Consider the following 26,351-nt stretch of genomic DNA (forward strand, 5'->3'; position numbering starts at 1 on the left):
TAAGAAGGCATATGGGATACTTGCCTTTATTAGCCAAGGCATAGAATATAATAGCAGGGAGGTTATGCTGGAACTTTATAAGATGCTGATTAGACCACAGTAAGCGTATTGCGTGCCATTCTGGAATCTGCATTATAGGAAGGATGTGATCGCACGAGAGAAAGTGCAGAGGAGGTTTACCAGGATGTTGCCTAGGCTAGAGAATTTTAGTTGTGAGGAGAGATTGGATAGACTGGGGTTATTTTCCCTGGAGCAGAGGAAACTGAGGGGGTACTTGATTCAGGTGTATAAACTTATGAGGGGCATAGATAGGGTAGACAGGAAGGAACTTTTCCCCTTGGTGGAGGGATCAATAACCATGGGGCGTAGATTTAAGGTGAGGGGCTGGACATTTAGAGGGAATGTGAGAAATAATTTTTTCACCCAGATGGTGGTGGGAATCTGGAACTTACTGCCTGAAAGTGTTGGAGAGGCAGGAACCCTCATAACATTTAAGAAGTATTTGGATGTGCACTTACGATGCCATGGCATACAAGGCTATGGTCTTAGTATTGGAAAATAAGATTAGAATAATTAGGTACTTGTTTGACCGGTGCAGACTCGATGGGCTGAAGGACCTTTTTCTGTGCTGTAGACCTCTATGACTCTATGACTTTAAGAGTACCCCAACGTACTTCAGATGCCTAAAGAAAAATGGATGCTGAGCAAGAGGTTAGAAAGGGTGACTGAAGGCTTGGCCAGAATTTTGAGGAAAGGGAAATGGGGTATCCAGGGCTTCCTACGCTTTAGCTATTTTGCTGCAATATTTGTTTGTAATATTTTTGTTTATAATTCTAAATGCTGAGATTATATTCCATTAAATGTTACACAATTTTCCAACTTCAAGATATAATTCTAATGGTTTCTGGTGTCTTTCTGGGACAATGTTATTACACTTTAGATAGACAGGCAGTGAAGTAAAGAACTGAAGACTTGTCTTTAAAAGCTTATAGTTGTGATTTTATAAATAGCACCCCCAAACTCAACCCCTACAGTTTGTTTGCTCCAGTGCTTGAATGCAATTAAACACCCAGTTACCATACAATTAACAATATGGTGTAATCTAGGTTTTTGAATCAAGTTCATACTGACGGATTAGTGAAGTTACCAAAATGTAATGCTTCGTGATGAATTTAATTTAATTGATTGTGGATGTCTGGGTGAGCTTGTGTGGACCTGACAACAATCAGCTGGTAGCATGGGGAAACAGTGGCTTGGAAGAAGGCCAAATTGCTATGGATGTATTCATGACATGAGACTCCAGATAGTAGCCATCTGAAGAGCACTAGTGATAGCCAGGAGCTTACATCAGCAGAGATTGGCAACTTTGTGGCAAAATTTTGACTTTTCTTTTTCTTTCTGATGTAAATGTGCTATCAGACACACTTGGTTCTTGATTGATTTGGACATGTTTGAAGGAGCTTTCCTTTGAAGTCACTCTTGTAATTTATACGTTTTTATCTACTGGACATTTAGTCTTGATTTGTGTAATTATTAATTGCCCAGTGTAAATGTTCAATTTACGTGCATTGGCAGGTTAAAACAAAATTGTGTTTTGGAGCGTTGCCTTGGACTAACTTCAATGATTGTGACCAAAGATTGGATCACTTGTCCTGTAGTTAGTCAATTCATTACCAAAAATAGCCATGCTGCCTACATTACAAGGATCACTGAGCCCTTAATGCTGTTTATAAAAAAAAATCCTGACCATCTCCATTTAGAGATAATCCTTATCACTGAGTTTCTAATCATTTCCAGAATCTAAACAATTGGAACTTCCCAAGAGAACTGCTCTGAAACTGATCATCTCCTCAGTGTTTTCTGTGCAGTGCAGCTTCCGTTATCTCTCATTGATGGATAATGAAAATTGGCAGATTAACAAGAGTGCCCAAGCTCTGGTCTTCTGTTAATGGTACAAAGAAAATATTAGGCATGCAAATGAAGGCCCATAAAATGTAACAAATGTGCATTTAATTTTAATATTCCTTGGGCTTTTAATCCAAGTAAGACAGGAAGTGATTGGTGTTGGGTTGATTGATGAACAATGTCTTGTGCAAGGTTTTGTCTCACATTGGAGTGATCTATATTTTACTTCTTGTCATATCTTGGCAGCTTACCACCTTATGAAATGGTTTGCGCTTTGGTGTTCACTTTGTTAAATATCACCCGATGTGCCTCAGGAGCTCCAGCCTGTTATGTCAGTCTCTGTCACAATTGCTGCAGAGGAAGACAGGCTGAGCAGGTGCAGGATTTGCTGGCCTCAGTTTTCTCTGGGCCCTCTTCTTGGCCAGCTGAGCTCTTCATTTCTGCTTTCTACTTCCAATGCCCCTCCAAATAGCCTCCAGAGGTCACGGCCCTAGGCAATTTTCTCCCAGATGTCGGTATCAATGTCCACCATCTTGCTTGCAGGTGCCTTTGTAGCGGAGGTATGGATTTCTATAATTTAGTGACACAATGACCAGTTCCATACTTGACATGTAGTATACGTGGAAACTCTACTGCTGTTCAGACAAGGTTTATTAGAAATTCTTTATTCATACATGAAAGCTAATTTTCTTTTGCACTTTGAGGAAGTTGGTCTGGCAGAATTTTTTTTGATGGAGCTTCTGTTGGTGCTAACAGAGCAAATTAATTCTAATGATGCTTTTGAAATTTGTCAATTCACCAAATTACACAATGTTGTCTTTTTAAAATTACAATCTGCTGTTAATTCAAATTCTTATTGCGTTTAAGAGCTTCTGTGCCATTTTAATGCAATGGCTTAATTTGACTTTTTGGGTAATTGGAATTTTTTTTGGCACACCAGTCCTTTCCTTGACAACAGTCTGAGGCTGAACCAGAGTGTTTGAAACCTTGGTATCTTTTTTGGCCTCAAGGCGAGCTTCCAACCACACATTCATACCAGCATTGAGATCACCTATTTTCATCTCTGTAACATTGCCAGAATCCATCCTTGCCTCAGCTTAGCTGCTGCTGAAACCCTCATCCATGCCTTTGTTACCTCTATTCGACTATTCCAACATACTCCTGGCCAGTCTCCTGTTTTCTACTATCCAGAAACTTGGTCATGCGTAATTCTGCCGCCCCTGATTCAACTTGTACCAAGGCCCGTTTTCACCCATCACTCCTGTGCTCACTAACCTACGCCGGCTCCAGTTTAAGCAATTCCTCAATTTTAAAAGCTCTAAAAATTTCTCACTAAACCTCTCCAGCCTCCTTTAGGTGGCAGATGAAGTTCAATGCAAAGAAATGTGAGGTGATTCATTTTGGTAGGAAGAACATGAAGAGGCATTATAAAATAAGGGGTACAACTCTCAAGGGTGTGCAGGAGCGGAGGGACCTGGGTGCATATGTGCATAAGTCATTAAAGGTGGCAGGACAGGTGGAGAGAGCAATTAATAAAGCATACAGTATCCAAGGCTTTATTATTAGGGGCATAAAGTACAAGAGCAAGGAGGTTATGCTGAACTTGTATAGGACACTGGTTAGACCTCAGCTGGAGTATAGTGTACAGTTATGGGCACCACACTTTAGGAGAGAGTGTAAAAGAGGTTTACAAAAATGACTCCAGGGATGAGATACTTCATTTATGAAGATAGAGGTTAGAAGTTGCGACTGTCCTCTTTAGAGAGGAGATCTGATGGAGGTGCTCAAAATCATGAAGGAGAAACTATTCTGCTCTTAAAAGGATTGAGAGCAAGAGGACACAGATTTAAAGTGATTTGCAAAAGAAGCAAATGCGATGTGGAAAAAAAGTTCAGGTCTGGAATGCACTGCCTGGAAGTGTGGTGGAGGCAGGTTCAAATGAGGCATTTAAGAGGACTCTAGATGATTACTTGAATAGAAACAATGCACATGGGTATAGGGGAAAGACTGGAGAATGGCAATAAGTTATAATGCTCACTCAGAGAGCTGGTGCAGACACGATGGGCTGAATGGCCTCCTCCTGCACCGTAACAATTCTGTGATTCTTTTGAAAGTGTTGATATTCGTGAATGAGGAAAGTGAAGAATGGGCACCAGTGTAAAGCACACAAGTGGGCATAGAGGGAAATTAGCAATAGTTGGAGGTCCATGAATGAACAAAACGAAGATAACACCTAACGGTGGGCATGGAGTGGTGAGCAGGCATGAGCTGGGAAGGAACTTGAGTAACAGAAGGAAGCCTGGGCCCAAGAGAGTGAATAGCAGGGTCAGTATGGGGGAAAGGGACCTCACCCTGGACCCATGCACCCAGATCATGGCAGGCTAAAGATCTTCCGAAAGAGACGAAAGATAGTACCAATTTACTAAAGTTTCCCAAAGGAAAAAAGACTGAAAAATGACATGAATTAACTACTTTTAGAACAATTGAAAGTTGGACATAGTGGTACCTTGTGAATGGCTTGTGCATGTGACTTTAAATGAAAAATTGAGCGATATGTAAGAATAGTCTTCACACGATTTGAACTGCTACCTGGCACAATGAATGCTGAGCCAATCGAAGTATTTGTGAAACAGTACGAAGGTATTGATTCAGGGAGTAAAGTAATATAGACTTGGTGCCAAAACTGGCAGAAGATGAAACTGACCCTTGCAAAGGTCCTGAAAGAACATGAAAGGCTTTTTTTGTTTTTGTTTTATGTTCTCTTTTTCTTAACTGTCGCCAATTTCAATTCCAAAAAATCAATTAACTTGGCTAAGGAATTAACCCACATTGCTAAATTCTGATAATTAATGGGACTACCTTTTTTAAAAACATGCACTAAAAAATCTTTATAGATACTTTGATATTGACTGTTTCGTGTGGTGAAGCAGATATTATGAAAATACACGGGATTTGGATATCTAATAAATATGTAAGTTGAAGCAACATGAAAGCAGTAAAAATAAAGACATTCTGGATTTGAAAATTTTGCCGTTTGTCAACTTGGTTGTCTTTACGTCAAAGGCTTGTTTGTGTGTTCCTTCCTTCAGCAACATAAGTGTTGCCATTTTTGTCCAGTTTGGCTAGGTTGAGTTACGATGTAATGAGAATGGCAGGGCATTCCCAGACTAGGTTTCAGGAAACACTGGAGCAATATGAAAGGCTGCATGTAAAGAATTCTACAATAAATTTTCTCAACTGTGACATTTTCCTTTGCAGCTTTATATGGGCAGCATCATTTGTGAATTGTGTTTAGCTGCAATTTGTGTTTTTCCACTTGTATTTACTTGGATCCTATAAGTTGCTTGTTCCAAGATGGACCATGACAGACATATGCTTCTCCCATAGACTTTTGCAGCTTCTATAGAAATCCTGATAACATGGACGTTTAACATTTCTGGAGTTCTCTATATTTCAGAACAATTGACAATTTAACATACTTGATAGTTTTATTTGAGAACATCATGGCATCTCATACCCCATTGGGCATAAGTTTGCTGAGTAACAAACCTATGGCAGCTGGAAGAAAGAGCCAAAACTCTTACGGCTCCATAGTTAAGTGGAGTGTGTTAAATTGCTTGGAACATTGTTGAAACCATTAGAATGACTTAAGATTAACTGCAGTTTCTTTAGTTTAGTGCAAAAAGAAAATCCATGCTCTTCACTTTTTGAGATGAGTGGTTTCTTGATGACTGCAGTTGCTTTATGTTTTCACAAGCTGAAAACGATGTTTTGTTGTGAAGAATGTTTGGAATTCTGCACTTCTCTTGGTTTCCTATGTGGATTTGAGAACAAATATTTTGACCTCCTTGGTCTTCCTGGCATAGGTGCAGCCCGTTTTGGGCGTTTGTGGACGTAAGTAGGCAGGTGCTACAATCCTAATGAACACAGAAACAGGAAATGAGGTTTTGATGAATGCCCTCTTTATAGAGAGGCTGACAACCTGTTTCATATTTGTAGTGTTTTGTATTTTCATTTAAGATTTGAAGCATTTTTAACTTTTTTTTTACTGTGGAACAAATTGATTTGAGTACCATGCTTGGATTGACTGTACTGACCCAACATATTGAGAATATTTCATAGTAGGACTTGTTATCATTTAGTGGGTTATGGCATTGCTTGTTGTGATACTTAGGCACCCAGCCAAGAGTGTTATTCTGATTGGATTCACTGCTGTGTTAGCCAGTCTCAGCTAGAGAGCAGCAAGGGCTGTCTGATTGGTTTTAGATTCCTTTGGTGTGGACAAAAAAAGAGATCAGTCTTGTCCCTGACAGAGTGACTTTCATTGCTCCCTTTGCAGGATTGAGCTAGGTTGTGTTTATCATCCCTCCTACCATCTCACTCGCCCCCCCTGCCCCCCATTCAACAACTTGCAAATCCTTGCCATCAAGGCGACTTCATGAAGAGTGACCATTCTTGACAGTGGTGCCAGCAGGCTACAGGTATCTGTAAAATCATATTGCAGCAATAGTCAACATCTTCAGGAGAATAGTGAAGTAGAGAGAGAGAGTTTCTTCTCTCTTCTCCTAACCATCCTGATTGGGAGGAATTACATTACATTTTGGTTGTGTGTTTTGGGCTAGTTAAAATCTCTGGCTCAGACTTTCCTGGGCACTTGTGCCATTGTAATAGCGTGAGTTGAAGGTAGTGCAGTTGATGTTGTGTATATGGACTTCCAGAAAGCATTTGACAAAGTACCACAGAATAGACTTGTTAGCAAAACTGAAGACCACAGGACTGAAGAGACACAGGCAGCATTAGTATGAATTTGGTTTAAGGGACAGAAAAGCCATAGTGTTGAATGGTCGTTTTTCAGACTGGAGGCAGGTATATAGTACTCTTCGTCAGGGTTTATATTAGGACCATTGATCATTTTGATATATATTAATGACCAAAGTTTGCAGATGATGCAAAACTCAGAAATATAGTAAACAATTAGGAAGATGGTAACATTCAGTTCAGGCAAGGAGGTCAGTTGCAAGTCAACCCATTGAAGTGGCCTAGCAAGTTACTCCATTGTAGCAATGAGGGATGTGTAGAAAATGCCAGCCTAGCCTGTGCTGCCCACACCCCAAGAATAAAATAAACATAAAGGTTGGGTATCAGCAAGTAGCAATTTCAATTCTGATAAGTTACTAAAGTGCTGTGCATTCAGGGGCAAAAATGTTTTCAGCAAGGAGCTCAAAGTGTTTTAAAGACTTGATTGTCCACTTTAGCAATTCCAGTCTGTCACACAGCAAGATCGCTTTGTCCAAAAACATAGCCTGGAATCCGATTCTGTTCCACTGTTTGGTATTGCTACAGTGAACATTGGCTGTGCTGCTTCTGATTCACAACCACTCCTGTATGCTTTGTGTGACGTGTTCTAATGAGAATGCAGGAAAATATGGAGGGTATTATTAATGGTAAGACTGCTGCAGTGGATGGTGACATTTACAGTTTCAGCAATATTCAGCAATACAGTTACAGGAACATCTAGACCACACTGCAGCTCTCCTTTTAGTTTGACACATGTTTCTGTGCATGTCTGAAAGGTGTTATTTATTGAGCAGAAATAGTTTGGTAATGAGGACGTGGGAGTCCGAAACAACAATTCCTTATCAGCATAGATATGGGTTCAGTGAGGGGCAGGGTGCGGGGGCAAATCAGGTCGGTGGTGGGTTTGAGAGTAGATGTGACCTTCCTGCAACTGCTGAATGCTAGAGACAGCATGGATGCATTAGCTAATTTAAGTAATTTTCAATGTCAGCATTGTCAATTACCGTATGTACTTGAGTAATGGTCGATCTCATGTTAAAGTCGACCCCCGTTAGCCAAGAAATTGAAACTCTTTGTACTTGTCACCTGCTTGCTGCTGAAGTCGAACTCGCCCTGATGCAAAAACTACTTGATTGAATCCTAGAATAGCATACCATTGAAGGCAGCTGTTCAGCTCCCCTTATCTGCAAGCATCAACATGTGATGTCAAGGCTACAACTCGCTGTTGTGCGCTGTGTTCTCGCCAATCCTGCCCCCTAATATGGCAGATATGTAGCCCAGTTCAAACTTAAAAGTTGTTGAGATTGCAAAGCAGGCAAATAATTGTGCAGCAGCTAGAGAATTCAAGGTATTGGAGAAGAACGTTAGAGATGGGAGGAAGCTGTCTGCACAGATTAGGCAGATATTTAAGAATAAATGCACATACAGAGGAAAGCCTGGCATGTGGCCAAGATTGGAAGACAAAGTTGGAAAATACGTCAAAGATAATTGCCAGAACGGACTCTGTTTTTTTGAAGATCTTTCGAATCTTTGTCCTGAAAGAAGTAAGAAAATTAGGCATTGCAGATTTTAAAGCCAGCCCTGGATGGTGTACCAGGTTTACGAAGAAAAACAATTTTGTACTGTGACGGAAGACCAGGATTTCACAACTGTGAAATTGGATGTGTCTCTAAACAAGCCCGTCAAAGATAGTGAGAGAAAAAAGTGGAAGGACTGGATGATCAGAGGAAAGAAGACATTTGCCAAGGGAGATAGCATACGGCCCCTGATGTTAGCAGTCTTGTGTGAATGGGTTGCAGAGGCCTGGGATGAAATCAGAATGGAGATTGTTGTCACATCATTCAAGAAATGTGGAATATCCAATGCACACGATTGTGCAGAGGGTGATTATTTGTGGAATGATGTGGCGACGACAACGTGATTGCTGATGCAGATGATGTTGTTGATCCACATGATGCCATTCAAGAAGTGTTATTTGGTTCTGAAGACGAAGAGGAGGGTGGTTTTTTATGGATTTTAATACACGTTCAGCGCATGCTTTGCTGCTAAGTAGTATCCTTTTCTGTACTGTGAAAAACAGTGAAATTGTCTAAATGGCTTTTGTTTGTGATTTTGATAAATTTGATACATTTAGTGTACGTAAATTAATGTCTGACTCCATGGAAGTTATTATTTATTTATAAATAAAAGTTTAATAATTTTCACTCCTTTTGTGCTACTTTTAGGAATAATGTTGGAGGGAACAGTCTCCAACCTGACAATTCTGCGGTAGTGAGGTGATGGTAGTGGGTGGATTTCAACCTGCCCAAAACGTTACTCTTGTAAAAGTCAACCCCCTACTTTTTGAATAAAAATTTAGTCTTAGAAATTCTAATTTTACACGTATGTATGGTGCATTTACTAGCGATGTAGTGCAACTGTAGTGCTAGGATTTAGCCAACTATTGCTCATTTTTTTTGCGATTTGCTCATTCGCTCCAGCATTGGCAGCTATGCTTTCAACTGCTGAGGCCCGAGGCTCTAAAATTCCCTCTCTGAGCCGCTCTGATTCTTTTCCCTCCTTTAAAATGCTCCTTAATACCTACCACTTTAATCGAGCTTTTGGTCTTCTGCCCTAATGTCCCCTTATGTATCAGATTGTGTTTGATAATGCTCCTGTGAAGCACCTTGGGATGTTTGACCACATTAAAGCTGTTAAATGTCAATTGTTGTTGAACTGTACAGTTGTTAAAAGTATGTGTATAATTTCGATCAAAATCTTAGTTTGTATCTCTGTTTAAAAGGGACATTTGGTAGATTTGAATGGTTTACTTTTAAATTAGTTCAATTCTCTCTCTCTCACTGGCATTTTGTACTATATGTACTGTTTAAAACACCATGGATGTGATTATAGCTTGTGATTTGCTTGCACTTCTCAGTACAGTTTTCCTTCAGGCATAACCCACATGAATAAAATTTGAAGCCTAACTCATTACAAGTTAAAACCCTATGCTGAAAATGAATGAAAGCTAGTAAATACACATGGTAGTACTTAATGCTGCTTTGCACACATTGATTCAGAAAGAGGAATTGCTTATTTGTCTCTAGTCCTTTTATTGGAAAGAAGGGAAATGAGAGTTTTTGGATTAACTTTATTTTGTTGTATTTTTAGATGAAAACTGTCAGTGTTGCCTTAGTTCTGTGCCTGAATGTTGGTGTGGATCCCCCAGATGTGGTGAAAACTACTCCGTGTGCTCGTTTGGAATGCTGGATTGGTGGGTAACCTCTTATATTGAAGAGAAGATATATTCTTTCGTGACTTTGTTCATTTTCTCAGTCACATTTCTGAATATTCAATTCTATCTTATGATATATTATTGGACTTAATAAATCTTGGATAGTAACATTTTCACTTTACCTTCACCTTGTCCTTCCAAGGGGTAGGGAAGCAATCTCGGCTGCTTCCTCCTTTGCAGCATGGTACTTCATGACATGCATTTCCCTCGTGAAAAAATCGGTCCCCTAATTGACTGTTTTGAGTTTAGAAATTCATCACTTGGGGACTCTGGTTTATCCAACCATTTGCAGTGCAGTATATTAGTGCACCAAATTACTGAATCTCAAAGCACCAGGTGTTTGAGAAATATTGGATTTTTGAAATAGTTGGATGGACTGCAGTCTTGTTTTCCATAACTTATGTTCAAAAAATGTAGATTGTATATTTTATTCAGAATTTCAGCACACCCATAAAATGCCCTGGATAATGCAACTTTTTAAATAACTATTATTAAATTATTTAGCAGTTTAACTTCAGAAATTATGCTTTTAACTATTGTCCAAATAACTGTGGCACAATGTATTGCAAGAGGTTGATCACAGTTCCTCAACCCACAGGCCAAGTTTCCTATCTCAGTTAAGTCAATGAGGAGTAGCCTTCCACAGGGAAAAAGGAATCTGGGTTTCCCTTGTAAGCACTGTTCGTGAAATTCTAGATTTTGTTTGTAGGCTGGGAGGAGGAGGGCAGAGAAGGGGAGAAAATGTAAACCACCTTAGAAAAGGATTTAATATTTGGTCTAATGAGTAAATATTTGAGTCCTTTACGGAGCCATAAATTGGCCAGCGTAGCATTTGGTTTATCTCAGTTTAGTTTTACTTGTTAATGCTTAGAACTCATTTGAAGTGGTTGAAATTGGTGGAGAAATAAATTGTCACTTGACCCAATAGTTTTACTTCTGGCTTGCACTGTTACATATGCATGAATGTGCCTCTAAGTACAGATTCTGATTTTGTGGCTGGAATCACCTGGGGGCTTTCTAAAAATAAAATGTTTCTTTCTGCCAGTTTACTCCCTGTTCTGAAGGTATTGATTCTTTCCTGGAGTATAGTATCTTGCTCAAGTGAATCTGCTTCATATGTGAGCTGGGGATAGTGAGGTCTGGCACTTGGTTTAACTGCTGCAGGCATTATAGCTATGCTCAATCTTCTCCTTTCTTGAGGTCCACATGCTCACTTATAGCAGTAGTCTCTGGATACTAATAGGAGCGGAACCCTGGTCATTTTAGAAATGTAGTTAACTTCCCTCTTAATGCAAGGCACTGTGATTAATTATCCGCCCAGCTAAGATGAACTAACTCAGCAAAAACCAGGAGTCAAATCTGGGACATTGCTGCAACTCCTCACTGCAACATTGTCTCCGTATGGTCATTAGAATTGGATGGCTATTCCTGCTTTATTTTATACAAGACCTACTTCTTTCTTGTATACTTAGTTCTTTTCTTCTCCCATTTTGGCAGCATTTCTGATCATTGGTGGAAAAATGGAAATTCACGGGGAAATGTAGAGTGTGGGTTTTTGTAACGTTGAAGGGTTCTTGTAATGTTGAAGCAGTGTGTTGGTTACTACAAAACGCCACTTGTGCAATGCCAGGATATTGGTTCAGGCTCTTGAAATCCTTTTGGGTGTTTCCCACAACTGAAGTTTATTAAAATAGTCTTCTAGTGCAAGACTACAAAGGTTGCCCATGTTTTTTGGAAAACTTGTTTGACTTCCTTAACAGTAAAAATAGGTCGAAACCAAAGGTGGATTCAGCTTTCTCAAAAGGGAACTTGGAACAGAACAGAATCACACTTTGAGTTAATGCATGTTTTGACTCTGAATATAATAAGATCTTGACTGACCTTACTACCTCAGTTAAAAAGCACTAGTTCACAATGCAATATGATTTGAATCCAGCAGCATTATAAGTAAGTTGCTTGGTGTATTAGCTCACCTGTTTGTTCCCTGACCATGGTTTTGGAAGCTGGTAAAGAGGTGGTTGGTACAATTGGCTTTGGCTGATGTCCACTTGGAAGTTTGTGCTAATATCAATAAACATAGCTGTGTCTTCTCTATATAGCATTGATGTGTCTTAGGTGTTAAAGTCCTCTGACTTGCACTTTCCCTTTAGAAAAACACAGGGAAGCTTATTGATATATTTACAAAAATATTCCTTCATTCAAGAGAGTGATTTTCTTGAGGCAGCCTGAGTTCTTGCCTGTGAAAAATCCTGCTTCAAGCAATAGAGTAAGGGCAGCAAATCCAAGTGTCCACATGTTGCTATGCTATCTATAAAAAAGGAATAATTTGAATCCACGTTGACCCTTAAAGGTGTTTAATATGTTCATCTGAAAGTTTCCAGATGGTCAAGTTGCAGTTTATAGAAGAAAAAGTTTCAGACCAGAAAAGTTTAAAAAGTGCTTTATGTTCAATTTGATCAATAAAATAATGGATGCAGGGTTCAATGGCTCGGATTTAATCAGTTGCTATGAATGTCCAAGCATTTGTGAGATCTCATTGTTCCACCTGCCATACATCTGTTAGCTGTTTCCTTAAATGATTCCAATGTTCTGACTTCACTATCCTTCCCAGCAACACATTGCAGCTGCTGGTAACTTTAATTAAAAGAAAAATTTCTTAACTTCCTTAATTTACCCTTCACAATGCTGATTGTACAGGCTTACAAACATGTTTGTCCTCTTGTTTTGTTGCCTGGCTGAATATTGGGGGAAATTTGGGTGTATCGGTGGACATGTGGAAACTGGTGCAGTGTGACAGATGATACATTTGCTGAACACTTTGGGACTTCCTGTGGTCGTGAAAGGCACTGTAGAAATATAAATCTTTCTTTATCTGAACCTATTGTTTTAGTTTCATTCTTCTCTCAAATTAACCGTACTTCTAATGTCCTTTCACAATCTTCTGGTTTATTTAGAGATTGATTTTTCCTTACAGCTCTTCCCTTGAACATCAAGAATTAGCTTGTTGCTTTCATCTACACTGCATGGTGAGCTTGGGTGACTATTTCATGTCAGTGAGCTGAACTTTGTGTGTAATTCCAGATGTGGCTTCATCAGGGTGCAACTTCTGGCAGGAGACAGCTGGAAAAACTGTGCTGTGCAGTAGATTGACCTGAGATCGGAATATGTGTCAACAACAAAAACTAATTATAACATAAAATATCCTAAGGTGCTTCACCAAAACATCATAAAACAAAATTTTAAACTGAGCCACATAAGTACACATTGCGGTTGATCATCAAAAGCTTTGTCAGGAGACAGATTTTGAATACTGGAGGAAATTTCTGCTCATCCAGTACCAGGTATTGGGCAAGCAGTTTGAAAATTTTGTGTCAGTGGAGTGATTGAGACATAGTGAAGTAGAGCTGGGTGTATCAGTGGACATGTGGACTGGTGCAGTGTGACAGATGATACATTTAGATGAGAAATAGAAAACAGGGCTTCCTGGACACCCTGCTATTGTACTCCAGCAACAATGACCAATAGTCACATTTTCATTGGCACTTTGTTCAACTACTACTAAGGGATAAAACCTGGTATCTTTCCAACAATTTATGATGAGTAACGTCTCTAATTTTTTAAAGGAGTAATTTTTGGGCCAGCATGTCATCCCACAGTTGTCTTACATGCTGCCACAGGAAGCTGCTGCGGTGACAGAATGAAGTACTCACCCATGGGCATCCATGCTCTGAATTTCTGGCCTCCATAGCATTGGTATAGAGCGGATAAGAGCTGAGTGGAGGCCAGGCACTTTCTCTTTAGCAGTTCCAGGGGTAGGGATGAAGTCTGAGACCTAGTTAGCTGGCACTCAATCTGGGCTGGTGCGCCAAGGTCCAATTTGGGAGAAGCAGGGGAGTGCCCACCAAAATGGGAGTAATAATTACATAGAGCCTGAATTGGCATGAAGGCTTTCAGCATAACAATGGCACATCTATGGTGTGTGCCACTTTATGTGGCAGAAATTCTGGGCAATTGTGATATGAATGACTTATCATGTTATATGCTGAGATTTTTGCACTATTCCACAGAGACTGATAAAGTAGAACAGCTCATTATAGCTCTATCCCCAAAAAAATCAGTGATGAGATTGAGCTTGCTGAATCAACGCCACTGTGATCTCCTTTTAGACCATCACAGAGTAGTGCTGGGGGCTTCAATCAATATTCAACCATGTTTTGACAGTATTGATGAAGGCTCCACAAAATAAAATAAAATCCCCTGGGTACAAAATGTTGAAGGAGTTATACTCAAAATGCACCTTGTTTGAAACAATGATTATTTGACAGGCCAAGGGATTCTACTGATTTATTTAAAAACTGAAACCTAGTAATGGGAGGTGTAAAGACTTCCTGACATTCATGTGGGTTACAGAAATCTACTTTCATATCAGCCCATATTATCAGGAAAGGAAGTGTAAGCCATTTTATCAAATACATTTGATCTTTGTTAGAAGTGAAGTTTGGCCAAATGCTTTAGGTTCAGTTATTTACAGTGAAGAGTCTGACAAACTATAGGGCTGGATTTAGTTGTGAAAATAACTAAGGCCAACAGTGTGACACTTTAGTTAGCAGACTGGTGCTGTTTCGCATTGCCCTGATTATAAACAATGAGAACCCATTGCCAAAGAAGAAAAATAACTGATTCGTACTAAGCAAGCTTTTAAATGTACTAGGAAACCTGAAGAAATTGCTTGAGCCTTTTGCGTTTATGGAGGTATTAATTAAGCTGTTGTTCCTTTCTGCGTTGGACTCTGGTACTTTGGATTGGCATTAAACATTGACCCATGTGCTCCCGATCAGCCACTAGCTTGTTGCGAGAATTCTAATGATTTTCCCAGCAAATAGTGTTGTGAGTATCCTGCCGGGTGATCAGCAAGCTCTCTTCACACCAGGTTGAAGTGGTGAGACATCAGTTCTAATTACATCACAACTGCAATTTGCAGTACTACCTGGTATTCAAAAATTGTTTGGAATAGGTTTTTCTCAAGGGGAGGCAAAGAGGGAATTTGAATTTTTGTGTAATATATGTTATATTTAAATGATCAGCTAAGAATAATGTTCCTAGAAGCTCTTTGGCTTTTGTCTTTATTCCCTTAGCCCTTTGAGAGATGGGTGAGGAATGGCTGGGAGAACAGCAAAAAGAATGAAAAGAACCTTTACAGAACCCATTATATCACAGATGTGCAGATGTGGTCTTTTGGCAATTTAGCTCAAAAACAAAAACCTATAATTTAATTTCTCCCTGCTCCGATTCTTCATCACAGTGTATAAAAGCCTCTTGAATTACTCAAATTTTTGTGTCTGGTATTTTGCCCAGAAGATATGTGAAGAGGTGCACCCGACATTGTTAAATATTGCCATTTTTCTGTCTTACTCCTTTCCCTGGACCTCACATGGTAAAGATTTAACATGAATTTTACTAATGTTTAAGGTTTTCTGTTCCACCTAGTATTTTGCATACCTCCTTCTTGCATACCTCCTTTCTGGGCATAAAAATTCAACCTTTTCAAATCTTTTTGCATTCCTGTGACACTAGGATCAACTTCTTCACTTCCCTGCGCCTTTCAGAACTTGGATATAATTCAGATGTCTCAGGAACCAGTGTTGAACACTAGTGAAGATGCAACCTGTCCAAAGCACTACACAGTGTCATCCTGATTGCCTTGGATTGAAATTCTACTGATTTGGCAATAGTACATTCAGTTTGCTTTGTTAATTGCTGCTCTGCAATGACTGGGAGTAGCCGGGTTACACAATGCCCAGATCTCTCAGCCCCTCTCCTAGCTAGTTCAACACCATTGACCATCATAGAATCAATGAACACAGAAACAGAAAATACCGGAAAAACTCAGCAGGACTGACAGCATCTGTGGAGAGAAAGACCGAGTTAATGTTTCGAGTCTGTATGATTCAGAGTTCTGAAGAGTCATATGGACTCGAAACGTTAACTCTGTCTTTCTCTCCACAGATGCTGTTAAACCTGTTGAGTTTTTCCAGCGTTTTCTGCTTTTGTTTCGGATTTCCAGCATCAACAGTATTTTGCTTTTATTACAGTGGTATTCCCTTTAGCCTGGGAATGAGCCAAAGTGGTGCTTATTTTCAGGAACAAAGCAAAACAAATAAATTCCAAACCCAGTAGCCTTGCAGCAATAACTGCAAAATAATGGTAGTAAAAAGGAATTAATCGCTGGGAACAAACTTGAGTAGCATAGCATCTCAGCTAATACTCCAGTGCAGTACTGAGGGAGTCGCTGTATTGTTGGGGGTGTGAGTTTTGGATGATATGTTAAACAAAGTCCCTGTCTGCCCTCTCATGTAGATGTAAAAGATCTCAAGCCACTATTTCGAAGAAGAGCAAGGGAATTATCTCTGACTAATATTTATCCCTCAATTATCCCTCAAAAGCAAATTAACTTTCATTATTCTCTGGCAGTTTCTGGGAGTGTGCTGTGCATAAGTTGGCTGCCCCGTTTCCTATGTTGCTGCAGTAACTGCACTTCATCAGTGCTCCATTGCTGTAAAGCACTTTGGGATGTCCTGTGGTATGAAAGGTCTTTTTCTTTTAAAGAAGCAGCCAAAATTTGAGAAGGGCAGATTAGATCTAACCAACCACCTTGTTTTGAAAAGGAAGGGTCATCCCAAGCAGACATTAGAAAACCAATGACGTGTGGAGACAGTTGCGCTGAATGGTTTGTTTCCATGTTGTTGCCTCCTTTATTTCTAGGCAGAATTTAACAGTTTAATTAAAGGCAACCCTTGGTAGCAACAATAGCATTCAAAGCATTTTTAGCATCTTTGCATAGAGTAAAATACAAAACAGCAGGGAAGAAATATCCACTTGCCTAGCAGCCTGTTAAAATCTTTTAACATAATTGCATCCTGTGGTGTTAATGGCATTCTATTATATGAGGGGTGGATCCAGTTTTGTCCTGGGAGTAATAGTAATTGCCACTTAAAATTTTTCAACACTTATTTTTTAATAGATTTACTGTGAATTTAAACATGTGTTAATGCTGATACCTTGAGCTTTAATTCTGTATGATTTTGAAATGTAGATACTGAAGCAGAGGAATAGATAGAGGATGGATGGTGAGCATCAGTCACTAAGTGAAGAATATTGAATTTTGTACTTTGCTCAATTTGTTTTTTATTGACTGTTGTTCACTGCCCCTTTGAATCTAGCCTCAATATTTAAGACAAAAACAAAAATACCTGGAAAAACTCAGCAGGTCTGACAGCATCTGCGGATAGGGATACAGTTAATGTTTTGAATCCGAATGATTCTTTCTGTTTTTGTTCTAGATTTCCAGCATCTGCAGTATTTTGCTTTTATCAATATTTAAGAGCCAGCTACACACACAATCTTGCACCATGCTTAATTCAGTTGCAAGTTTTGATTGGAAGTTTATAATGGTTGAAGGAAAGGACAAGCTTTGTGTGAGCAAACAGACCATGTGATTTGCTTGGGATTATATAAGTGGCCATTAATTTGTGAAATGTTGGTGGGCAGCTTTTCGAAATCCTGTGTCCATTTTCAGGGATATTTGTGAGCATATAGCTATTTGATCTTTGGCCTCTGAAATTCTAAGGAGAGTAGTCTAAGCTACTGTCAATTCCCACAGCCGTAAAAAATACAAGAAACATTACAACAAAAGAATAGTTTGGCATTTGATCATGAATTTTTATTGATTTCCATCCAAGGAGGTTGATAAAATGATTTCTGCTCTTTCAGTTTATCATTGATACTTGCTTGTTCACCCTTAGTAAAAAAAAATGTGTGTAATAGCTTAAAAGCAAAGTATGAAGTTGCAAGTAAAAACAAAATGCTGGAAGTACTCGGCAGGTTAGGCAGCATCTGTGGACAGAAAAAGTAGCAAGTAACGTTCGCACCACGTGAGTGCCAGGCAAAGAACATCTCCAACAAGAGAGAAACAACCATCTTCCCTTGACATTCAATGGCATTACAATCACTGAACCCCCCTCTATCAATATCAGGGGTTTACCGTTGACCAGAAACTGAACTGGATCTGCCATATAAATATTGTGGCTACAAGAACAGGTCAGAGACTAGGAATTCTGAAGTGAGTAACTTGCCTCCTCACTCCCCAAAGCTTGTCGACCATCTATAAGACAGAAGTCAGGAATGTGATGGATACACTCCACTTGCCTAGATGAGTGCAGCTCCAACAACACTCAAAAAACTTGCCACCATCCAGGTCAAAACAGCCCGCTTGATCAGCATCCCGTCCACCAGCTTTAAGCATTCACTTGTGGCAGCATTGTGTACCATCTTTAAGATGCACTGTAACAACTCATCAAGGCTCCTTTGACAACGCCATCCAAACCCATGACCTCTACCTCATCGGAGGACAAGGGCAGCAGATACACAGGAGCACTATCACCTGCAAGTTCCCTTCCAAGCCACGCATCATCCTGACTTGGAGCTATATCACTGTTCCTTCACTGGTGCTGAGTTAAAATCCTGGAACTTCTTCCCTAACAGCACTGTGGGCGTACTCTCACAACATGGACTGCAGCAGTTCAAGAAGGTGCTCACCACCACCTCTGGGCAATTAGGGATGGCCCAGCCAGCAATGCCCACACTCTGTGAAAGAATAATAAAAAAAAAATGTTTAATTTGTTCGTCCCTGCAGGGATGCTGCCTGCCTGCTAAGTATTTCTAGCATTTTCTGTTTTTATTTCAGATTTCAGCATCCACTGAGTTTGAAGTTGTAAACCTTTATTGCTTATCAAAGCTGGAGAGAGATCCTAAAGAGACGTAAGATAATTCACCAGCTAAATCAGATATGTTCTGATCATTAACTGATTAAGACACTCTTGAAAACAGAGTCAAGAATCACTCTTGAGAATGATATGAAATTCTGGAAACAAAAACTCTAGATTAAGAACAGTATCAAAGATCCAAAAATATAACAATGTTCATGAAAATGAAAGGGTTCGTTCCCAAGTCAATGTATCTGAAACTCTTTGTTGTTTCATGGGATGTGGGCATCTCTGACAAGGCCAGCATTTGTTACCCATTCCTAATTGCCCTTGAATAGAATGCCTTGTAAGGCCACTTCAGAGGGCAGTTAAGAGTCAACCACATTACTGTAGGTCTTGAGTCATATGTAAGCCAAACTAGGTAAGGATGGCAGATTTCCTTTCCTAAATGACACTAGTGAACCAGATGAGTTTTTATGACAATAGTTACTATTACTGAGAATAGCTCTATATTTCAGATTTATTAATTAAATTTAAATTTCACCAACTGCTGTGGTGGGATTTGAACCCATGTCCCCAGAGTATTAGCCTGGGCCTCTGAATTACAAGTCCAGTGACATTCCCACTACACCACCAAACAAGAGAGGTGAAATTGGTGGGCCTACAATCGTAGAGGTAAGAATTACTGAAGCTGCTTTCTTTGTCTAGATGCAATGGTCTCATCTAAATTCTTCAGAAAGTGGGTGAAACATCTTGCCAAAAAACCTTGTTAAGTGTACTTTTTTTGTGTTCTGTAATAAGTTGCATTCAAATTAATACTTCAAACAGCTGAGGGCATTGTGGTGGAAGTGATGGATGTAAAGTGTTCGTATAAATGATACAATATGTCATGCAGTCACGCAGTTGTCACTGTGAAAAATTGGTAACTTGGGTCTGTAGGTGGTCTGAAGTTTAAGGGTGTGAATTAGCTATGCAGCAATTGGGATTTTTTAAAAATATAATTCAAATAATTTTCAGGTTTTGACCTTTCTTCAACTATCATTGGAGGAAGGCAAGTGAGTTGCATCATCACTGTCAAGTCTTCAGTTATGGAGTTAACCGTTGGAGGTATGCAAGGATAGCCAGGAGTTGATCCCTCTGCAGAAGCCCCTCTTTTCCACATCTCCTTACTTCACTCATGCTACTTCTCAGTTGCACATCCAAGATAGGTATCTCATTGCGAGGGGATGCACCCATATCATTTAGCTGTGTGGCTAACATCAGCTTCTGTTTTTGAGCTGTGTTTGGCCTTTCCCCATTCAAAAATAAATAAATCTTTGATTCGTGTTACAGTTTTCTGCTGTGTTATGTTTGCACAACTAATGGTCTAAGAGTGACTTTGGGCAAGGTTAATCTCTGGTTAATGATGATTTCAAAGAGGAACGATGTGCATGTGTGTTGCCTGGGCTTATTTTAATTTGGACTAGCTTTATTCGATTAAAATTAGTTGCTTTCCAGCAAATACATTCTGATCTATCTATGAAGGTAGACCTGCCTGGATAAAACAAGCTTATGGTTGTCAATAAAAACAGTGTGTGCTGGGAAAGCTCAGCAGGTCGGCAGCATTTGTGGAGAGAGAAACAGAGTTAATGTTTCAAGTCCATATGACTCTTCAGAGCTAAAGAGAAGTAGAGATGGGATGGATTTTATACAGTTTAAGAGGAGGTGGAGTAAAATAGGTCAGGGATAGGTGGGAGCTAAGGAGAAATTTGACAAAGATGTCATGGAATCAGGACAAAGGGAATGTTAATGGTAGTGTTAAAGATTAAAGAAGGTGCTAATAGTGGCATAAAGGTAAGATAGCAGAATGTGTTAATAGCAGAAGCTTATGCAGTATTAGATATTTTATCTAACAGAAGTGGTAAATTGAAAAGAATATTTATATTAAAAAAATCCTTGCCTAATCTTAAAGAAGGGTCTGAAGAAGGGTCATACAGACTCGAAACATCAACCTTGTTTTTCTTTCCACAGATGCTGTCAGACCTGCTGAGTTTTCCCAGCATTTTCTGTTTTCTTTTCAGATTTCCAGCATCTGCAGTATTTTGCTTTTATCTAATCTTAAAGCTGTACCTGAAAAAATTGTAAATTTTAAATTGTACCTGAAAAATTTTAAAATGTTGTAAATATGGCATAGCAGAACAGCATATTCAGAAATAAACAAGGCCCTGGAAATACACATCAGGTCAACAAAATACACTCCAGGAAAGGCACGGACCTAGAATTTACTGAAAAAATAAGTTTGCGTGAACGATGCACTACATTCGACCAGCAAGTTATGGCAATTAAACACTAACCTGTGAATTACAGATTGCCACCGGTTGCCGGTCAATTTATAATGCTCCGCTGTTAGCTTTGCGAAAATGGCATTTCAATTTTAGCCACCTGTGATTCTCATGAAGTTGCTGTATTTGCACAGTAATTACCCATTAAACTTGCCATAGAGAGTTAAGCCTAACAATTAACAATGCAAGTGTGCTTTAAAAGTATAATTGTTAATGACTGCTGTGATGGACTACATGGTTTCAAACTTGCATTTTTTGAGACAGACCCTAATTGAAAAGGGAAACTGTTTCTCCCAGTTGTTAAGGAAACTAAGACTGAAACAGATTGAAATCCAAAACCTCTGGTTAAAACCATATAAAAGAGCACAGAGCCCTCAGAGCTCAGTTGATGATGAGTCCACTGGTGTAGTACAGGCAGGCCGAGGATGGCGGAGGCTACATCCAGAAGTTGGAGCTGGAGCTGAGGAAAACTTTGGGTCTACACCATCCAGACCACCGAAGCAGAGTTGAGGAGATCCTGCAGACATGTGCCATTTTTGATGAAGACTGGTTGGTTGTGCGCTCATGTCAGCTGGGATCAGGCTAAATCCCAGAAGGGGAGCTGAAGTACTTCGTGAGGAAAACAGAGTTTTGAAGGACTTTGTGACTGTGATTGATGATGTATAGGCCGAGTGGACTGCTGAGCCAATTCATAAGACCTGTCTTTGTTATATCAGCCACTTCATGTGTAATTTATAGATTATAATTGATTGCAATTTTTCTGTTAATTTATGTTGGGCCAATGTTGATTCTGGGTTTTAGAATATAGGTGGTCAACTAAGATAGTATTTAGGCTTTACTTTGTTTGACTCTTGTAAAGTGATTTTTTTTGGTTTACGTCTTGAAATCTTGCGGCTTCATTCTTTCAGTCAATAATTGGTATTTTGGATTTCTTTTAAAAAAACAGTTACTGGTCTTGACTGAGATTGTAACATTGTCAATCAACCTCTTTCCCAGAAATTGAACATTTTTTATCCATTCATGGGAAATGGGCATTGCTGGGAAGCCCAGCATTTATTACCCTTGGGAAGTTGATGGTGATGGTACTTTTTGAACCACTGCAATCCTTGTGAAAGTACTCCCACAATGCTTTTGTGCATTATAGCTTTTCAAAACCTTTTAAGACAACTGAGTGGCTTGTGAGCCCGTTGCATAGGGCAATAATATGTCAACTGCATTGCTGTGGGCCTGGAGACACCTTTTGCCCAGATCAGATAAGAAGGGTGGCAGGTTTCCTTCCCTAAAGGATGTTAGTGAATTAGTTGGGTTATACTGCAATCTGATAGTTTCGTGGTCATCGTTGATACTTGCTTTTTATTCCAGATGTATTTAATTAGTTGAATTTAAGTTCTGCAGTTGTCATGACGAGGTTTGAACTTATAGCATCATGGTTTATTTAAGCAAATCACTGTTTTCTTCTAAGGCCACAGTCCTTTAAAGCGTTAGTTTTTGTATTTAGAGATTGTCTCATGCATTGAAATGTTTTTCCTGTTAATGTCTTGCAGATCCACTGTCCATGAGCCCTCAGAAAGCTTTGGAAAGTATTGGTGCTAATTTACAGAAGCAGTATGAGAATTGGCAACCAAGGGTGAGTTTTGTTTATTCAGCATTGTGAATAAATTTAGCAAATTGAATTGAAATGATCGTGCTTTTCCAAATGTGCAGCTATAACCCAAACAAAATGCAGAATTTACAACTGTATGCTGTTTGATAAGTAGAAACTGAATGTTGTCTGATTGTAGAGGTCTGTCACCATTATCTTGCCTGCTGTTGACCTGATGGATTTTTTCCCCCATGTTACAGGAATGTGTCATTGTTCAGATTGTTGCCTGATGCTTGTGGTGGCAATAACCTGAATTCTCTGCGTTTGCTATATGTATTTATTTAAATGCAGAGATTTTGCAACAATTCACTATTACTCCATTATTTCCTCAATCCTCTGATACAGCAGCCACTTGTTTCTCTATCAGCTTTACCTGTTGTGTTTGGTAGCTTTTAGATTTTAGGTATAACTTGTTGCAACTTATGTTTTCGTTGCATTTGATGAATAGAAAAATGAGAACTGCATAAGTCATAACTGGAACAATTTATGGCTTATAAAATTGAATTTCCTTCTGTATAGTGCCTTGGTTTTGTGATCCTGAGCAGCCTTTGAGCTGCTGACCTGGTTGTAAGCTCAAACTACTGACACTGGTCAGTGTGAAAGGGTAATTGCTGCTGACATACCAAAGGAATCGATCAGTTAGTTTCTATCCATACTTGTCTTTTTTGAGTAAGTGCCCTAAATTGAGTGTCATGAAAAGCCGATTACAGCCATGAATTACTTACGGACATATTAAACTTTTTAAGGAAGACTTGTGTGTTTTTAAAGAAATATAAGCAAGGACACTGAGCAAAAGATGGCTGATAATGTAAAGTGACCACTTTCTGGAAAATTCCTATGTGGATAAAACTGACAGATCTGTCCTGAGAGAACATGGAATGTTGCACCTGAAAAGGTGTCATGGCCTTCTTCAAGCAGAGACACTTGAAAGGAAGATAGGAATGATGCAAAAGACTGAACTTAATTCTCCTATGGTTGTGGAGGCAAAGGCTGATTACCACATCTCAGCAGTCATCTTAAATTCATCTGTTGATTTATATCTCAATATGTAAAATGGTTGGAAAACAGATTCTGGGCACAAGACATGGCATTTTTTTCCCTTATGGGAATGCGCAGGGAAAAATGGGTTTAAAAGCTAGTTGCAGAACAGTGCAATGTTTGCTGGTGTGCTGTGTGTGTGACAGCAAGAAGACCAACTAGTCACAGTTTCACGCAAAGTCTCTCTGTTGCTTGGAAGCAAGGCTCAGCAGAAGCCACAAATCAAAAAGAAAATAGGACAGCTTCTTCAGCTATCCTGCAGAACCAAGTGTCTTCAAACCAATTGCAAAACTGCCACAGTCAGCTGTACCGGAATCACCCAACTTAACAGCCACAACGTTTCGCCATCTATGCCTTACAGGCAAGGCAAAGACTGATTTGTATATCTTTTTAAACTTTTATTTGGACTCCTAACTTCTCATTTTTGACCTGTGTGTTGCGTTTTTATTATTTTTCTCGGGTTTTTAGTCACTAATAAATTTCACTCTTTCTTTGACTCGAAAGCCTGGCTAAATTGGCCTCTTTTTAAAAAAAAAACACTTGGAATGGGAAAAGGTGTCCATGGGGGAAGGGATCCCTTGTTGCAGTCAACTGAGGGAGTTGGATAAAGAAGGGGAGCCAGCTTATTCCTCCTCACCCAGGAGTATAACAAAATTGGGGTCCCATTCAGGAAGTTAAACTGGGGGACCTCGCCTGTGGACAGGTCGTAACATGAGTTGCAAGTAAAACTTTCAACCAGAGCCTGAGAAGCTGAATAATAGCCATGGATTGTAAGGCCTGTTGGTGTGTAGTTTGTTTATTTTGCAGAGGTCACTCCTGTACCCTGTCTAATAGTGGTCCAGAATAAATTTGGGATTCAGGGTTATTGAAAATGTGACTATGTAATGTGTATCGGTGGGCAAGATTGACTGAAAGAAATCTGTCTCCCTGGGATGGTCAATGTGATCCAGTCCACTTTTAAAATTCTTGGATTTATAGTTTTTTATTGGTTATACATTCATCACATTTTTGTATATCATCCAGTGGAAGATTTTTCTTCATGTGAGCTTTGCTCACTGAGGTATTACAAGTAATGTAATTCTCTCCCTTTTGCATTCTGTGCAAATGGTGTCGCTTTGGATTAGCCACCATTTCCCTTTCACCCATCAAGATGTGTCTCACTCTTGCTTTTCAACAGCAGAGTTCCCTTCTCTTTTGTGTTCAAAATGCTCCTTTAAATATTTTCTAGATACCTTTAAACTTGGTTTGTTGGTATCTCTGGGTAAATAGGACAGTATCAACCTTGTCAAGAAACATATAGACCTCCGATATTTTTGGAACAGATGCACTTAGTTACAAAAGCGAAATATGGCAAAAGCTGCCTGGTCTACTGAGTATATCCAGCTTTTTCTGTTATGCATTTAGTTACAATGGCCATACTTTCCAAATGGCTTAGTTCTTCAGAGTTGATTAAGTGAAGTTTTCTAAATTCTTCATTGCTGCCTCCCTTGCTCTCCAGAAAAGTTGGAGTGTCCTCTCCACAGCACAAGTCTAGGCAAAATTTATGGAGAACCTGGGCTGCCCAAACATCAGGGCTTCCCCCGTCATCCTCCCCTGTTTGGGTCCAAAGGAAATGAAGAGCACTATGTTTGATACTGGCTGGTTGCTGGAGTTGCCACAAAGATGACATTTGGACATCACTCTGCCTTTGGGCTCCATTCCAGATTTTTTGACAGGGTATACTCCCTTATTTCTTCAGCTGTCTGAGGTATTCACGAGGCAGTGGAGTTTTTGTCCATTGCTGGAAGATTGGACTGTGAGTGTTAGGGTGTGTCTACAGGGTGGTGGGCCTACACACTGCATGCCTGAGGGACAAACCTCCTCCATGTTCCTCAGAAGCTTATGCTGAGGCAGCGAGGGACCCAGTTTCCGTAGTCTCCACATGGAGGTACAGCAGAGGACTTGTCGATGAAGAGGCTGTACACTGACAGGGCGTGGAACTTGATCCCACAACTTTCTGACTCGAGCGAAAGTGATATTAACTGAGCCACAACATGATATCGCAGTTCTCCAAGTTGTTTCGTCCACAATCAAGCAACCTGTCTATGTCCCCTTGAAACTGCTATAGACTTCTCCATTGTTATCCATTTTCCCTATTTTGTGTCATTTGCAAATTTTGATAATTCGCCCAGCACAGATTACATTCATATTAGAGCAGGGGCCCTCACTGATCCGCGAGATGCAGCTCTTGGCATCCACTGACTGTATCCAGTTCCCTCTCTATGCTGCCACTTTCCCTTAAATGTTCGGTGTCTTCCTTTCATTAAAAAGCCCCAATGACTGTTTAAAAAAAAATCTGTATGCATAACTTTATATCACATTTCCTTTCATAACACACTCCATTATTTTCTCAAAGAAATTAAGAAGAATTTAAACTTTGTCCCTGGCGAGATGCAGCCTAATTTTGAAGATGTTCCCAACCTACATTGCTGACTTCATAAATGAGCTTATTTCTTTTACCTCAATCTTTTATTTGTGTTTTAGGTTTATATATGTTGTTTGTTATATGGGATGGGCTTGAAAGAGAAACTTGAGGATTGTTTCAGGCATCTAGTCGGTTTTCTGGTAGTTGG

The 26,351-nt window shown here is 39.6% G+C and overlaps 1 protein-coding gene across 4 annotated transcripts in view; it reads left to right on the forward strand.

The window, feature by feature from the left end:
- The window catches only part of rptor (regulatory associated protein of MTOR, complex 1), a 337,285-nt gene that overhangs the window by 22,755 nt on the left and 288,179 nt on the right, over positions 1–26,351 (forward strand). For all 4 annotated transcript variants that reach the window (XM_041216771.1, XM_041216772.1, XM_041216769.1 and 1 more), the window contains exons 2-3: positions 9,853–9,955; positions 22,604–22,686. In XM_041216771.1, coding sequence (XP_041072705.1) covers positions 9,853–9,955; positions 22,604–22,686 — 186 coding nt within the window. The remainder of the gene's footprint in view (positions 1–9,852; positions 9,956–22,603; positions 22,687–26,351) is intronic.

This window comes from Carcharodon carcharias, chromosome 22, assembly GCF_017639515.1.
Source record: "Carcharodon carcharias isolate sCarCar2 chromosome 22, sCarCar2.pri, whole genome shotgun sequence".
NCBI classification, from domain to species: domain Eukaryota; kingdom Metazoa; phylum Chordata; class Chondrichthyes; order Lamniformes; family Lamnidae; genus Carcharodon; species Carcharodon carcharias.